At 47.6% G+C, this 17,553-nt stretch overlaps 2 protein-coding genes across 2 annotated transcripts; both read left to right on the forward strand.

The window, feature by feature from the left end:
• Positions 1–882: 882 nt before the first annotated feature.
• On the forward strand, positions 883–7,691 carry PANX3 (pannexin 3; the record flags this gene model as incomplete). Its single annotated transcript, XM_084867948.1, has 4 exons — positions 883–1,063; positions 2,921–3,063; positions 4,066–4,280; positions 7,052–7,691. The coding sequence occupies 4 exons, from the start codon at positions 883–885 to the stop codon at positions 7,689–7,691; spliced, it is 1,179 nt and encodes a 392-aa protein (XP_084724074.1).
• Positions 7,692–9,415: 1,724 nt separating this feature from the next.
• On the forward strand, positions 9,416–15,984 carry TBRG1 (transforming growth factor beta regulator 1). Its single transcript, XM_084867939.1, has 9 exons — positions 9,416–9,767; positions 11,095–11,165; positions 11,707–11,939; positions 12,735–12,871; positions 13,150–13,296; positions 13,834–13,931; positions 14,180–14,290; positions 14,718–14,860; positions 15,665–15,984. The coding sequence occupies exons 1-9, from the start codon at positions 9,636–9,638 to the stop codon at positions 15,805–15,807; spliced, it is 1,215 nt and encodes a 404-aa protein (XP_084724065.1). The 5' UTR covers positions 9,416–9,635; the 3' UTR covers positions 15,808–15,984.
• The last annotated feature ends 1,569 nt before the right edge of the window (positions 15,985–17,553 follow it).

Raw genomic sequence — 17,553 nt, forward strand, 5'->3', positions numbered from 1 at the left:
CCCAACCCCACCAGATAGATATAAGAGTTGATAGTTACCCTACACTTTACAAAATACCTTCACCTGTAATCCTCTCAGCTCGTCAATCCTCTCTATCTTGTAAGATGACAACATCAAGCCATCGGATGGGTGAGACTCCTGGCCAAAGTCAGGCAATAAAAATGAGTACTTGCTAGGTCTCCTGTGGAAACCTTTCCCGCCAAATTCCAAAGGTCACTTCTTTCCACTATTCAACGCTGCCAGCCACCCCTCAGTTTTCTAAAGAACTGATGAAGGCTAAAAAAAAAAAATTTAAAAAAAATTAAATATATGGAAGCAAAACACCAAAAGCAGAGTCCTTTCTGAGAAAGAGCCTGAGATCAAAGCAAATCTCACCACTGGGACAAAGAACACTATGTAGTAGTCTTAGTCATCCCAGCTGAGTCCAGGGGTCCCTACCTCCACCCCAAGCCACAAAATGAGCACCTTCAACACAATCTCCACCCAAATTCCACACCAATTACATGGGAGCCCCGGCCTCACAGCCCGCCTCCTCCCCACCACCCACTAAAAATACTTTATTAATAAGAGGGCAGCTTAAAGCCACGGACCTCCATCGGCTCCAGGACAAGCCAGAGAGCAGCCTGACACCAGCCCCCGCGGACACCCGACCCTCCTCCAGTGAGGACCCGCTGCGCCAGGCCTCCCTCTAATTACCAGGTGTCCGGCTCGGGGGGCCGGTGGTTATTTAGAGAACCAGCGCCTGCTCCTAGCACAGATGTCCCAGAGGCTGGGGCTGCAGGCTCTCTCTGCTCCAAGCCAGCTGCCTGCAGCTGCCATCTCCTCACTCTACTACCCCGGGACCCCTCCTGCCGCCTCTGCACCCCAACGCTCGGCGGCACCATGTCGCTCGCACACGCAGCTGCGGAGTACATGCTCTCAGACGCCCTGCTGCCTGACCGCCGGGGCCCGCGCCTCCAAGGGCTGCGCCTGGAGCTCCCGCTGGATCGCATAGTCAAGTTCGTAGCCGTGGGCTTCCCCTTGTTGCTGATGTCCCTGGCCTTTGCCCAGGAGTTCTCCTCCGGTAAGTGGCTTCCCAGGCTCGGTAGATAGGAGACTACACTTTCTCTCCTCCCTGACCTCTCTCTCTTACTCTCTCTCGATAGATGTACATACTGTTGATTTCAGAGAGGGAGAGGGAGAGATATAAACATCAACGTGAGAATCATTGATCGGCTGCCTCCAGCATGACCCCTTGCTGAGGATGGAGCCCATATCCTGGGCATGTGCCCTGATCAGGAATCAAACCGTGACCTGGCTCATAGGTCGATGCTCAATCACTGAGCCACACCCGCTGGGCAGGACCTAGGACTTCTAAAGGTTTTTGCCATCCATGCTTTGGACAAGTTTCTTACCTCCTTGGAGCCTTCTTCTTTTCTTTCTTTCTTTCTTTTCTTTCTTTCTTTCTTTCTTTCTTTTCTTCTTTCCTTCTTTCTTTTTTTTTAAAATATATTTTATTTATTTTTTACAGAGAGGAAGAAAGAGGGATAGAGAGCTAGAAACATCGATGAGAGAGAAACATCGAGCAGCTGCCTCCTGCACACCCCCTACTGGGGATGTGCCAGCAACCAGGGCACATGCCCTTGACCAGAATCGAACCTGGGACGCCCCCCAGTCTGCAGGCCGACGCTCTATCCACTGAGCCAAACCGGTTTTTGGCTGGAGCCTTCTTCTTACTCCCTACCTCCAGGGTTACTGACTTAAGAACTTATGCTAGGTGCCTGACAGAGCTTGGAACATCACAGGTGAATAAACCCACTCATTCCTCTCCACACACACGAACAAACACATGTACGCAGTGTCCTAGATGACGGGTGAACTCAGCAAGTCTGCCGCCTCCACTGAGAGAGGGTGGGCTTCCCATGAACGGGGGTTTCTGGCTTTCTTTACTGGCGGTGTGATTGTCTCACTACACCTCCCAAGGATGTGTGTAGACTCCCACTGCCTCTTCTTTTACCCGCAGATGGGAAGAAGTACTGGGTCCCACTTCTGCCTCTGTCTAGAGCCATTAAGTGTAAAAAAATGTGGCTCTCAAAAGAAATTTCAACCATTGTACTGTTGATATTTGGCTCTGTTTACTAATGAGTTTGCCGACCACTGATCTAGAGAATGATGGGAAAACCAAAAACAAGACATTCTCCCTCCAAGCTCACTTTCCTTCCAACCACCACTCCTCCACCTTTTCTCTCTCTCTCTTTTTTTAAAAAAAAAATATATATGTTATTGATTTTTTTACAGAGAGGAAGGGAGAGAGATAGAGAGCTAGAAACGTTGATGAGAGAGAAACATCGACCAGCTGCCTCTTGCACACCCCCTACCGGGGATGTGCCTGCAACCGATGTACATGCCCTTGACCGGAATCGAACCCGGGACCTTTCAGTCCGCAGACCGACGCTCTACCACTGAGCCAAACCGGCTTCGGTGGCATCCACCTTTTCTCTTGATTTGGGCTCTGAAGTCCCGGCAAAGCATCCTCTAAACGTTAGAACCCAGGTGTCAGTGCTCTGAGAAAGGAGGTATTTTCATGAAACTGCAACCTGCGGGTGCCAACCTGCGAGAGTGCAGGGACCGTCTACACACATACATTCACCGCACCTCCCACCCCTGACCCCCTGCCGCCTGCCTGCCCGGGAATCCAGAGGAGCCCAGAGAGCAAAAGCCTGGCAGACATCAAAGGCAAGTCAGTCAGTCACAGGCAGGCCTGAGTCACAGAGCGGAGTGCCGTCCAGCCTTGCTCGTCCAACAGGCTTGCCAAACCCAGAGAGTGGGGCGAGGGAAGAAGGAAGTGCCTGTCGGGCACAAAAACTGGCAGAGCAGCGGAGGTGGGTTCCCGTTCCTCACTCCGACTCCGGGCTTCCTCAAAGCCGTGTGCCCCTTCTAGGGTCTCCCATCAGCTGCTTCTCACCCGGGAACTTCAGCGCCCGGCAGGCCGCCTATGTGGACAGCTCCTGCTGGGACTCGCTGGTTCACCACCAGCTGGATGAGTCTGGGCGGCACCAGCTGAAATCCCTCTGGCCTCACAAGGTACCGTGAACCAGGCTCCATCAGACTGAGTGGGGTGGGCTTGGGGGGCATCACCATATTCTCTCTTGTCTCTTGGCCACCCCTCCACTTCCACACGCTGGTCAGGGACTCGTGTTTCAGGCACTCATCAAAGGCCTGGCGATCTTGTTTCCCACTTTTATCTGACTGGGAGTTTTGTGCTGATGGATGACGCCTGTTGGCCAGCATCCCTGAACTGAAGGAAATTCTACGTCAGAAAAGAATAAAATCTCTACGAGTGAAGACTATTTTCAAGGAATGTTTTTTGTTTTTTAAAAAATATATTTTATTGATTTTTAACAGAGAGAAAGGGAGAAAGATAGAGAGCTAGAAATGTTGATGAGAGAGAAACATCGACCAGCTGCCTCTTGCACACTCCCTACCGGGGATGTGCCCGCAACCAAGGTACATGCCCTTGACCGGAATCAAACCTGGGACCTTTCAGTCCGCAGACCGACGCTCCACCACTGAGCCAAACCGGCTTCAGCTATTTTCAAGGAATGTTATTTTTTTAAGGCAGGTGTGAAAAGGTTCTCGTCTAATACACCTTTCGGAAACTCACACCCTCTCTCTCTCTTTCACACACACTCTCCTGTGATGCCAGAACAACTACTGTTGGCCACGACTTCTGGCTAGCTCCTCACATTATGGAGTGATGACAATTTACAAGGCTAATATGCATGGGGGATGGGGAGTCCTCTCCACCCACCCCAGCCCTGATCCCTCTCTTACCCCTTCCTCCCTCTCTCCCTCTCTTTCTGCCTCTTGCCTCTCTCCTTCCTGGGGCCCTACACAGACCCCAGATCAGAGAAGTGGAGCTGGGGAGCCAGGAAACCCACTATCCCTTCTTTCCCGGGCCTCACTGTATTCGGCCCTAGTTCCTGGGCCTGCAGTAGCTCCCTCCCCTTTAAGGCAGCGGGAGGAAGCTACCACAGAACTCTCTCCACCCTGGGCCCCCCTGCTCAGCTCACTCTCACCCCGCAGGCCCTCCCCTACTCCCTGCTGGCCCTGGCGGTGGCCATGTACCTGCCAGTGCTGCTGTGGCAGTACGCAGCCGCGCCGGCCCTCAGCTCAGACCTGCTGTTCATCATCAGCGAACTGGACAAATCCTACAACCGCTCCATCCGCCTGGTGCAGCACATGGTGAAGATCCGGCACAAGAGCTCGGACCCCCACGTTTTCTGGGATGAGCTGGAAAAGTGAGTTGTCTCTTCTACTCCTTTCTGAAGGGCTCCTCCCGGCATTTAAAAAAAAAAAAAAAAAAAAAAAAAAAATATATATATATATATATATATATATATATATATATATATATATATATATTATTGATTCTTTACAGAGAGGAAGAGAAAGGGACAGAGAGTTAGAAACATCAATGAGAGAGAAACATCGAGCAGCTGCCTCCTGCACACCCCCCACTGGGGATGTGCCCACAACCAAGGTACATGCCCTTGACCGGAATCGAACCCCGGACCCTTCAGTCCGCAGGCCGATGCTCTATCCACTGAGCCAAACCGGTTTCGGCTCCTCCCGGCATGTAAGTGATATCTGTGAGGTCGTGTTTAAACTAGCCTCCATACCAGGGGTGGGGAACCTTTTTCCTGCCAAGGGCCATTTGGATATTTATAACATCATTCGCGGGCCATACAAAATTATCAGCTTAAAAATTAGCCCCTGTATTTGGTCAAACGTTTAATTAACTCACCCCTAATGCCTTGGCAGGGCCAGATCAAATGATGTCCTGGGCCTTATATGGCCCAAGGGTCAGACATTCCCCACCCCTGCTCTATACCATCCTTCTCAAGAGGGCACTGTGGTAAACATCTCCTCTTATTAACTTCCTACCACGTGTTCAGGGAGAGGAGAACGGACTCTGCCTCCAGTTTGCAGATGAACACGGTCAGAAAGGGATTAATACCCTAACCGGTTTGGCTCAGTGGATAGAGCGTCGGCCTGCGGACTGGAGGGTCCCAGGTTTGATTCCGGTCAAGGGCTTGTCTCTTGGTTGCAGGAAACATCCCCAGTGGGAGGTGTGCAGGAGGCAGCTGATGGATGTTCCTCTCTCATCCATGTTTCTAACTCTCTCTCCCTTTTCCTTGCACTCTGTAAAGAATCAATAAAACATATATATTTTTAAAAAGGGATTAATCACTCTAAAAACGACTTCATATACCACTTCCTGCTCAGAAACCTCCAACAGCTCCCCTCCTGCATATAGAAAAATATTCACATTCCCCCAAGGCCCTCTACAGACACTGCCACCAACTACTTTTTCTTTTTTATTTGTTTGTTTTTAAATATATTTTATTGATTTTTTATAGAGAGGAAGGGAGAGGGATAGGGAGTTAGAAACATCGATGAGAGAGAAACATGGATCAGCTGCCTCCTACACACACCCCACGGGGGGTGTGCCGGCAACCAAGGTACGTGCCCTTGACCAGAATCAAACCTGGGACCTTTCAGTCCGCAGACCGACGTTCTATCCACTGAGCCAAACCGGTTTCGGCACTTTTTCTTTTTTTAAATACATTTTTATTGATTTCAGAGAGGAAGGGAGAGGGAGATAGAAACATCAATGATGAGAGAGACTCATTGATTGGCTGCCTCCTTCACGCCCCTACTGGGGATCGAGCCCAAAACCCGAGTATGTGCCCTGACCAGGAATCAAACATGACCTCCTGATTCATAGGTCCATGCTCAACCACTGAGCCATGCCGCCGGGCTGTTCTGGGTGCTTTAGATGTGTGTCCATGTGTGTACTCAGGGGCAGAGGTAGGGAGAAGACAAGGCTACACCGCCCCATGTGGGCTTATATTCTACCAAGGGAAGACACACAGCGAATAATCATAACACATAATTATATGGTGGGAAATAAGCGGTGTGAAGAAAAACAGTAGAGCAGGGGAAGGGCGGGGGTGGTCAGGAAAGCTGGGAGGCTGTGGAGTGGTATGGTTTTAAATAGAACGGCCAGGGTGGGCCCCACAAGAGGATGGTTGAGCTAAGATTTGAAGCCATAGTCTGTTTCAGGATTATGCACACACTCTTTCCTGAAGCCTATCTACCCTCTTGAAGGCCACGTCTAGGACAATATTCTCCATAAAGTTTTCTGAACATTCCAGCCCCTACGGTTCTCCTCTCTTCTAATTTACAACGAGCATGGTTTGTAGTCATCAATTTAACAACAAACCAAGAGCTATTTTTCTTTCATGTATGCGTAGCTTATCTGCCTCTTCCCCACAAGCCAGACTGTAAGCTCCTTCAGAACAGACTGGCTTACATATTACATATACCTGAATATCACAGCTCTCTACAAGTACTTTCTAGCACATTTATTTTTAAGGAATTTTAAAAAATATATATTTTATTGATTTCAGAGAGGAAGGGAAAGGAGAGATAGAATCATCAATGATGAGAGAGAATCATTGATTGGCTGCCTCCTGCACACCCCCTACTGAGGATCGATTCCTTGACGGGAATCGAACCCGGGACCCTTCAGTCTGCAGGCCGACGCTCTATCTACTGAGCCAAACAGGTGAGGGTGCACATTTATTTTAATAAACTAAATGAATTGGTATAAAAACTGCAGAGTATTCAGAACAAGAACCAGAATAGGCTTAGGTAGACTCCCAGTCTGGTGCTAATTGAATAAGCCTTACTGCTTTCTAAGGATCCCACTTCTTTTGCTCAGAGGTTTACTCTGCCTTGCTGGGCAGAAATCCATTGTGGCAATTTATCACTCATGGATCGTTCACTGGGTTGACTGCAGTGCACTCACTGCTGGGAGAATGAAGATGTGCTTGCTTACTACCTCCTTTTGGGAGGAGGGCGGTGATGCCCTGAGAAGGCAGGTTCTCACGGTTAAGAATGCCATCCCGGGTACACAGAGTCTGGTACTTTCCCACGTGGCTCCCTCAGGATACAGTTCTCCACGGACCCCTCCTGACCCTGCCTTTTCTCTTCCCCCGCCCAGGGCCCGCGGAGAACGGTACTTTGAGTTCCCCTTGCTGGAGCGGTACCTGGCATGCAAGCAGCGCTCACACTCGCTGGTGGCCACCTACCTCCTGCGGAACTCGCTCCTGCTCCTCTTCACCTCGGCCACCTACCTGTACCTGGGCCACTTCCACCTGGACATCTTCTTCCAAAAGGAATTCAGCTGTTCTGTCAAGACGGAGCTGCTCAGCGACGAGACCGACGTCCCCGATCTCATCACCTGCCGGCTGACCTCCCTGTCTGTCTTCCAGATTGTCAGTCTCTCCACGCTAGCCATATACACCCTCCTGGTGCCGGTGATCATCTACAACCTCACCCGGCTGTGTCGGTGGGACAAACGGCTTCTGTCCATCTATGAGATGCTCCCGGCGTTCGACCTCCTCAGCAGGAAGATGCTGGGGTGCCCCATCAACGACCTCAACGTGATCCTCCTTTTCCTCCGAGCCAACATCTCGGAGCTCATCTCTTTCAGCTGGTTGAGTGTCTTATGTGTGCTGAAGGACACGACCACCCAGAAGCACCACATTGACACGGTGGTCGATTTCATGACTTTATTAGCTGGCTTAGAACCCTCAAAACCAAAACACCTCACTCGCCAGATCAGTGATGAGAACCCGTAGTTAAGAAACCATAAAGCGCCCTAACTGGTTTGGCTCAGTGGATAAGAGCGTTGGCCTGCAGACTCAAGGGTCTCAGGTTAGATTCGGTCAAGGGCATGTACCTTGGTTGCGGGCACATGCCCGGTAGGGGGTGTGCAGGAGGCAGCTGATCGATGTTTTTCTCTCATCGATGTTTCTAACTCTCTATCCTTCTCCCTTCCTCTCTGTAAAAAAAAATCAATAAAATATTGTGTGTTTTTTTTTTTAAAGAAACCATAGAGCAAGAAATTTTACGGGTAAAAGTCTTTCTCCTTCCTCATAAGCCTCACACGCTATCACAAAAAATATATATCTACTTTAAAATTGCTAAGCTTGGATTCAGCTGAATTATAATATATCCTGTAGCGTGTTATCCTAAAGGTGAGAAGATATAATCAACAGATGATAACAAATCTGAAAATTAGAGCTGAAGAGTCAAAGAACTAAAAAATTAGACCTAGAGCACTCTAAGGGGGAAAAAGCCAGAACTAAAATTGTGGACATTCTATGCAGGCAGGTTCTTCTCTCTATATGCACTCCATGGTCCTTCAGGGATATGTACTCAGCAGTGTGGTGAGCTGGTAAGAGACTAAAGATATGAAACCCAAAGAAGAAAACAAAAAGGAAAAAAGAAAAAATATATATATGAAATCCCTGAGAACACTCTGGTGTGGCCTGAAACCCTAGGATTGTGCCCAGCTTGCTTTGTGATAGTCATCAAGCTTGGCCAGGCCCCCTGTGCCCTGCAAAGTGGGCAGGAGGAAATTATGACAGGGACTTGTAACATGCATTTGGGGGCTGAAGGACAGTATAGAACAAGAACAGGAGGGCACCTTGGGCACTGGGGACAGCATATTCTAAGGCTACGCTTCTCATGATGCTAAGCCTTAGAATATGCTGTCCCCAGTGCCCAAGATGCCCTCCTGTTCCTCTCTCTTCAGTCAGTCTGGGCACATTCAAGAAGCCTTCCCGCCCAACTGGGGTGGCACAGGAGTTGGACATCGACCTATGAACCAGGAGTTCACGGTTCAATTCCCAGTCAGGGCATAAGCCAGGATCGTGGGCTCGATTACCAGAGTGGGGTGTGCAAGAGGCAGAAGCTCAGTGATTCTCTCATCATAGGTGTTTCTGTCTTTTTCTCTTCCTCTCGTTTCCTCTCTAAAAATCAATAAAAATACTTTTAAAAAAATAAAAAGAAGCCTTCCCTAATTGGGTGCTGCCATATCATCCACTACCTGCCTGAGATAAAACCGAATCCACTGTATTAATATTGCCTTTTTATCTGTGTGGCTCTCCCTCTTAAATAAGTTTACTAAACATCCTGCCCTGATAAGAACTACATATTCTTCTGGATAAATCAGTGACCGGATGAGTTGCTTGATAACATTACAATGTTTGGAGCACAGAGACCCAGCCTCTGAACAATTCTGTATGGAAAAGGCTTTGTGCACGAAGATGCTCTCTGCAGCAATTGATGACCAAAAAGTCAAACAACGTGGAAATAAATATGCAAAATTACTATCCCGTAACTGAAAGATTGCGGGTACCCAGTGTAAAAGCTGGTGTTGACAGCCGTGGGCTGTGGGAGCCTGAGGTTCGCGCTGGGGGAGGGTTTCCGCCGGTTCCAGTTCAGCCCGACCGTCACAGTCGCCTGCTACGCAAGCGCTGTCGCGAGTGACCGTGCTTTACGTTAATCGGCGCCGTGACGCAACTTCCGGGGAGGGTTACTTCCGGAGCTGCGGAGACGGGAGGCGCTGCCTGTAGCTGTGGGTTCCGGCCTAGCGCGCCCCTAAGAACGTCCTGGAGAAATCGGTTCCTCTGGACCCGCTTCCACCAGCGCAGACCCGCCGAGCCGGGCGCCACGCCGCCCCTCGGCCGGACGCCGATGCCCGCCGAGCCCGGGAGGCCCCGCAGCGGGGCCGGGCCATGAGCCTGCTGGGCGGCCTCGCCCCCTCGCCTTTCAGGGCCAGGATGAAAAGGCTCCCAAGGCGGAGCCAGAACGAGAAGTACCGGCTCAAGTACCAGCGGCTGCGAAAAGCCGCCAAAGCCACGGTGTTTGTGAGTCTCACGCCGCCCGGCCCTTCGCCTCGACACCCGAGTCCGCGAAATGTTTCCCCAAACCGTCCCCTCCCTGGAGAGGCGGGGCTGGCCCAGGGTTAGCTTTTGCAGTATGCGTGGCTTCTCGGTAGCCCTGTGTCCTTGGACAGATCATGTTATTTCTGTAATCCTGTTTCTTGTCTGTGAGATTGATTGAATAACTAACTACTCTGTGAAGATTAAATGAGGAAGGGAAAAGGTTTGGTGTCTCGATGTGTCCGTAAGTTTTACCCAGTATCCTTATAACCGCAAAACTCTTGGAAATGCTTTTGGTTTTCGAGAGAATCCTGAGAAGGAGGCACTTTAAAAAAAAAAATAAAATCGATGCCCAGTGAAATGATGTGCTTAAGGGCGCTGTGTCAGAGCCCTAACCAACTTAGACACCGCGATTCTAGTTCCTTCATTACTTCCAACGAGTGAATGAATGATGCTTGGGAAATAGATTGAGTCATCAGTATAGACCAGACAGTACTTGGATAAGGAAGTTTAAGCACTTTACACACTGGAGTTGATTTTGTTCCATCCCATTTTTCTCTTTAGGATTCATATTTTGTGGGATGCTTTGGGTTAGATTGGTTTTCTAAGCCCCTCAAAGTGGATATTCATATTTTTATGAATTAAATTTAAGCATCTGAGGATTTAAGCAGTAGTCCCTTTTCTCTGCTAAAGGCTAACCGTCTTACATCTTGGTTTGCCTAGAACACCCATTCTATATAATAAAAGCCTAATATGCAAATTGACCGAACAGCCGAAGACTGGTAGCTGTGATGCACACTGACCTCCAGGGGGCATAGGCTTAACACAGATGCTGCCCCCAGCCTGCAGGCCCTAGACAAGCGAAGGCAAGTGCCAGTGGGCACCCCTGGTTCACCCCCACAGAAGGAGGTGACTAGTGGCGGCAGCGGTGGGGGGTGGGGCCAGTGAGCAGGTGGTGCCAGGCCCGCCAAGGTGGGTGCCAGCAGGGGCACCACAGATCAGCCCTGTTTGCTGGCCAAGCCTATGGACCCTACCCATGCATGAATTTTGTGCACTGGGCCTCTAGTAGTTTCCCATACTGTCTTAGTATAATCATTAATAGTGCCCCCTTTTTACTCAAAGATACCCCAGTTTTGATAAATTCTATAATTACTCTGACTCTACCATTACCTAGATTCTTTTATAGTTTGCAAGTAGAATAGTTCTTCCTTTTATCTAGCAACAAAGACTACTTTGGTTTGAAATAGAATTCTTCTTCCCAGCATAATACTTTTATTCTTTTTATGTGATTATGTGTTTCATTTTTTTAAAGGAAAATGCTGCTATTTGTGATGAAATCGCTCGTCTTGAGGAAAAATTCCTTAAAGCAAAAGAAGAAAGACGGTGAGCTGACTTCATTTTGTGTTCAGAACCTCAGTTTTGGTGATTGAAATGGGATTATTACTCTGGATATTTTTCTCCAGTGGGAGTTTTGTGCATTCTACAGCTCGTTGGCTGCTGACCAAGTATAGAGAAACCTACAACCAATGGTTTGGTTCCCGTTTACTCAGGTCGTGTTAGATCAATAGTGATGAGACAGCTCCTCTATTTATTTCTCTGATAAAGCCCTCTTGCTCCAACTGATAAGTAATCTAATTATAATCCCACCAAAGAAACTCTCTTATTCTGTAAATATTTACTCTGTGCAAAGCACAATGAGGATATATACATATGCAATTCATGGTAGATGCCCTTCAGAAGCCTAATACCTTCCAGATGCAAAGAGATACCCTGCAATTCTTTATCTAGGCTCCTTGAGTATTCCCCTCTGGAACTTGATTCGGGGTCTAATAAGAATATCTTTATATATAGTTCTGGCTTCCCCAGAACTTAAAATACTGACCTGAGATGAAAGGCAAGTTCATACATCTCCTTCCCACCTCAGGTACCTGCTGAAGAAGCTCCTGCAGCTGCAGGCTCTGACTGAAGGGGAGGTGCCGCCTGCCACTCCGGCTCACAGCTCCAGCCTGCCGCTGGCTTACGGGGTGGCCAGCTCTGTGGGAACCCTGCAGGGAGCTGGGGCCAGTTCCGGGCCTGGCACTGGGGCTGAGGAACCATTTGGGAAGAAATCCAAGAAGGAGAAAAAAGAAAAAGGCAAAGAGAACAACAAATTGGAAGGTACCTCGGAGGACATACCCGTTGCACCATTGGCTCAGCAATTATTGACAATGACCTGATACTAACTGGTAGACACACACAGCCACAGATATCCGTAAACGGTCCTTCAGCAGCCCTAATAGCCTGGGAGAAACAAGTGGATCAGAGCCCCTTTGAGTAGACGAGTTCCAGTTAGACCTGGTCAAATGCGAAGGGAGCAGCTAAGGCTTCCGCCTTCTTCCCTATCCCCCCTCTCTGGGTTGCCTTCAGGTCTGTCTTTCCTAGACGCGGGGAAATGACCGACGAAGCCTTTAGAGCACACTGCTGGCTTGGAAAACTTCTGATCTTTAAAAGGGAAGTAAGAGGCCTTAAAAGGCTTGCCTGGCTGGTGTGGCTCAGAGGTTGTGCGTTGACCTGTGAACCAGGAGGTCACATTTAGATTCCCAGTCAGGGCACATGCTGGGGTTGCGGGCTTGATCCCCAGTAGGGGACGTGCAGGAGGCAGCCGATCCATGATTCTTTCTCCTCACTGATGTTTCTATCTCTCTCTCCCTTCCTCTCTGAAATCAATAACAATATATGTATTTTTAAAAGTACAAGGTTTTGGGGTCCTAAGCAGTAATACGAAAAGTGGTTACTGCTAGGTGGGTGGGTTAGAAAGATACTCGGAGCTTTGGAGAAAAGTCCCATGTGCCCATTCATTGAGTGTGTAGAACCAGGGTTGGCTTATTGCTCTTGGCACTTACATGTAAAGTTTTCCCTTCCCCTCAGCATTGGGAGGGGCCTAAAGTGGGTGACCCCAGATTTGCGTTTCAGTTCTGAAGAAAACATCCAAGAAAAAGAAAATGGAGGGAGGTGCTCGCAAGCTGGTTCAGCCCATTGCCCTGGATCCCTCAGGACGGCCCGTGTTCCCCATCGGACTGGGGGGTCTAACAGTATATAGCCTGGGGGAGGTGAGTGAGACCAGCGATGAACAGAGAGGCGAATCAGAAATATGGGAATGGGGTTGAGCCTTCCCTCCCTCTTCCCACTAGTAGCAGCCCCTGGCTGTTCCAGACCAACCCCGAAAATCTCGTCCCCAGGACCAGGTGGGTTTTATCTGCAACATAGCCTACACTCTCAGTGTGACTTGAGTCACTCTTTGCAGCCCCAAAGTGGTTCCAAAAGCTACCTGTGGACCTCTGAATTCTCCAGTGGCCTCAACTGCAGGTTGGGGACATCTTTTTTCTAGATCATCACCGACCGCCCTGGCTTCCATGACGAGAGTGCCATCTACCCTGTGGGCTACTGCAGTACTCGAGTATATGCCAGCATGAAGTGCCCAGGCCAGAAGTGCCTGTACACCTGTCAGATCAAGGATGGTGGTGCGCAGCCTCAGGTATTTCTCTTCGCAAAAATGTATCAAACTTTGTAGAAAACTGGTCGAGGAATTGAGTTGGATAGCCCTTATTGCAAAAATACTTCCTTGGCAAAAATTCGTATTAGTATAATTTTGATTTAACAGGTTTTTTTTAGTAACTAGTCAAGGTATTTTGCAATTTAAAAAATGCAGAAATTGAAATGGGGGTTTGCAGTTAAAATGGCCTATACTCCTCTTGGATGTTGTAAGAGGATATGGAGAACGACTTCACTTGTTTGTAAGATGCCAGTTGCATTTGCATTTACAGGTGTAAGCAGATAGAAAGGGGTCTGGAGAGCAGTCAGGCCAGGAGTACTGAATTGAGACAGTTGAAGGACTTTGTTTTCTTTGACTTGTGTGAATTTTAAATGGCTCTGTAAGGAGTTGTACCCACCTCCGGTATGGTATACATCAGCTTCAAGTCCCAGAGTAAAGAACACTTACAGGGCTAGCATGACTTCCTCTCTACTACTTTTTCCTTGAAGAGTGCTCTCATGGCTCCTTTCTCTTTCTCAGTTTGAAATCGTCCCTGAGGATGACCCTCAGAATGCCATTGTCAGCTCTTCCGCAAACGCCTGTCACGCAGAACTGCTCAAGGCCATAAGCGCTACTACGTAAGTTGACCAGCAGCTTGAAGACAAAGATCACTTTGGTAGGGGGAGGCTTTTTCTCTTGCTTCTAATGAGCAGGGATCCCTATTTTATCAAATGCTTCTTTTCATCCTTCAGGTGTCTTAGCAGCTAGTCTCCAGAGTGTCCAAGTCAAGAAAGCTCACTCTGGGTGTTCATGCCTGCCTTCCATCCCTAAACCCAGCTCATCTCCCTCTAAGCGCTCTGATTAAAGTTCTTCCTCTCCTATTTAGGGGGAAATTAATGACTAACCTGCTTCCATCTGGAGCTGACTTTTTTGGGTTTTCTCATCCGACTATCCACAACCTGATCCAGAGCTGTCCAGGAGCTCGAAAATGTGTCAAGTAAGTGTGGTCAAATCCGTTCCATGATCAGTGGCCCGGGGACCTTAACTGTTTGGTTCATTTGTACATTTACGGAGCTGCTTCTGTGCCCAGCATGCTTGCTCCTTGACTACCTCAAGTATTGTCTCAGTATTGTCTTAGCCTCCGGACAGGGAAGCAGAAGCCAGTACCCCATGTACTGTAATTGTCATTTTTTGTATGTACCATGACAGCAAAGGAAACCTGAAGAATAATGTGTTACTAAAAGAAGCCTTTCTATCTTTTGAAAGTTTCTTTTTTTTTTTTTTTTTTTTTTAAGTTAATATGTTATTAGGAACATACTGGAGAGAGCTACAGAAAAAAACAAAACACCTGATCGAATTGGGAGGAAAGAACAGGCTGTGGCTAGCAGACAGCTCTTAACTAATGATCCCCTTTGATCCCGCAGTTACCAGTGGGTGAAGTATGATGTGTGCAAACCTGGAGATGGGCAGCTGCCCCAAGGACCGCTGGAGAACGATGCCGCTATAAGCTTTGAGGCCTTTCAGAGACAGACCTTTGATGAAGATCATAGTGATCCCATTCTACAAGGTATCTATAATCTATAATAATAAAAGCGTAATATGGTAATTAGACCGGACAGCTAAACGACCTTCCGGACGAAGCCGGGGCTGCGAGGGCCGAGCCCCTTGCACGAATTCCGTGCATCTGGCCTCTAGGCTTTTAATACCTTTCTGGTTTGAAGGTTTTCCATATTTAGGCCCTTTTCATTCATAGCTGAGTTCCCCAAATGTCTGGGCAGTAAGTGATTCAGGCTTTCACTGGTCCAGTCCTAGAGAGTCCTGAACCAGGAGGACCTGTGTAGCTCTCCAGCAGTGCCCACAGAAGTCACAGGGCATGGTTGTGATCATAGTAAGGCAGGGTCCACCAAGAAACTAGCCTTTCTCATTTCCTACTGAGGTTAAGACCTGAGTGGAACTCCAGGGGAAAGTTTATGATGCAGGACTAAGATTCCAAGTGGGCTAAAGGGGATCAGGTCAAGGCCTTGGTCCTGCCTCTGTTCCATGGATTCTCTACCATAAATGGAAGGAGCAATTGGGGTTGACACTGGGATCATAGGGAGGGCTCTGAACTGGAAATAAAAAAACACACAACAAAATGCTCACTCTGCCTAATATACTACATAACCTTAGGCAAGTCACTTAAATCTACTTCAGCCACAGTAAAAGTAAATAATCTTCATTGTAAAAGTAAATATCTGTCCTATCTTACCCAACAAGGAAGAAATTGGGCTGACAAATGCAAGGATGCTAAGGATTTGAAGGAACATATATGTGTCTGATCAGCCTCCTGAGATTTCTAGGCAACACTGAAACTTAAGGAATTTCCCCCCAGGACCCCTGGACCTCCCGGAGCTTCAGCCCACAGCCTTCGTGTCTTACCCGCCCATGTTCCTGGCAGACGAGCCCCTGGTAGAGGACCACCTCCAGCACCTGAAGTCTCCGTCGCAGTGCAGCCCAGCGCACTCTTCAGAGTGACGAGGAGGGATCGGACACCACATCATTTTCATCAGGATGGCTTTAACTTCAGCTAAAACTTAAAATACATGGAAAGAGGCAGCAACTTAAAAGTGAAGATGAACACATTTTGTCGTGGAGTTTTCCCTGAGAAAAACTTCACCTGCTTTATTTTTAGTAATAAATTTCTCTTGACAACTCTGTTTATTTTCATCTTGTCATCAGGATATGATCTGTTTTGCTTAGCTCTGCCTCAGGTAGAGTAAACTTTAGTCCTTTAGTAACCAGAGTGAGAGATGGCGGCTGACTCGTAAAGGAGTGAGACCCCCACAACCTTCTACCCTTGACACTCATCCTAGTTCAAGGAATGATAAGTCCCAGCCCCTGTACTGGAAATGGCTGTTCTGTTTCCGTGTCGGTGTCATCAAAATCAAATCCTGCTCATCCCCACGCTGGAGAGTCCAGCCCAGGGCACACTCCATCCATCTCTTCACATGTACATACCCTTGGAGGGGGTCAACATGTTATCTTTAACACTTTCTACATCCTCTTTGTGACTTATTATTGGAGAAGGTGCTTTTAACTAAAGTACATTGAAACTCATGATAGCAGATTTAGACAGGATTGGGGATTGGCTCCCAGCCTCTAACAGACTCACCCTGTCATTTCATTAGCCATGTAATAACCACTCAGAGCGACAGAACTGTCTGCTTATGGCATTAGGGTGAAGGCTCACCACATCACCTCATCCTGACCACAGCAGCTGGTTGGATGGCAGCGAGGCATCCCAGGGAGGACCATCTCAGTACCAGGGCTGGCTGGATGGGAGGAACAGAAGGACCCCAGAAGTGGAAGATTGGGGAAGGAGTGGTGAGAACTGGGTTGTTACTGCACTACAACTGGGGACAACGCAAATGGGATTCAAATTTTATAGGAATGAATCTGGCCAGCAGAGGGAGGGGCCCAGCAGCGTTGAGAGCACACCACACGTCACTATAAAGTATCAGAAGCAAGAAACATTAATTTTATAATTCTTAGTTATAGTCTTTTTATATTGTGTATAGCTTTTACCAGTCCAAAAATTAAGTATTAGACTTTGGAATATGGAAAATCAAGGGTAGAATTGTACTCAAAGCTGTTAATGTCTTAATAGTTGCCTGGATGTATCTCTTCCACAGAAATGACAGATGTAATTTTTATCACATAGAATAGAAATTATCTTTCCATTCCATTACTGCTTAAGCAAAAAGAGAGGCTCATTTAAGAAAGACATTTTTTTTTAATAGTGTGCAGTTTATGCTTATTAAAGAGTTCACCTTGTAGCTTTCCAAGAACAGAAAGAACCTTAAACTTAGGGACTCAAGATGTACACCTTTTAAAATAAACTAATTAGAATATATTGGAATGCATTGCATGTCAAAAGATTGAAACTTTGGTATTGATTATGATGTGTATATATGTATTTATATAAATATCACACATGCATTCACATGTATGGGGATACATGGAATGTCCAGTGTTTTTCCTATGGGTCATTTTTTAAAACTTGAAAACACAGCCTTATTATACTTAAAATACCTTTTCTGAATTGTTCAAGAATTTTCTGGATTTGACAGCATGCAATATCAATGAGTATGAAATAAAAAATGGGACTGTACCTTGTTGGAAATGTAAACTGTTGATTCCTTGGGAGGAGAAACCTGTTAGTATCAAAATTTTAAATATTTTTATCCTAAACTTGTTAATTCACATTAAGGGCCCTCAGGA

This window comes from Pipistrellus hanaki (assembly GCF_964339955.1).
Source record: "Pipistrellus hanaki genome assembly, chromosome: 19".
NCBI lineage: Eukaryota > Metazoa > Chordata > Mammalia > Chiroptera > Vespertilionidae > Pipistrellus > Pipistrellus hanaki.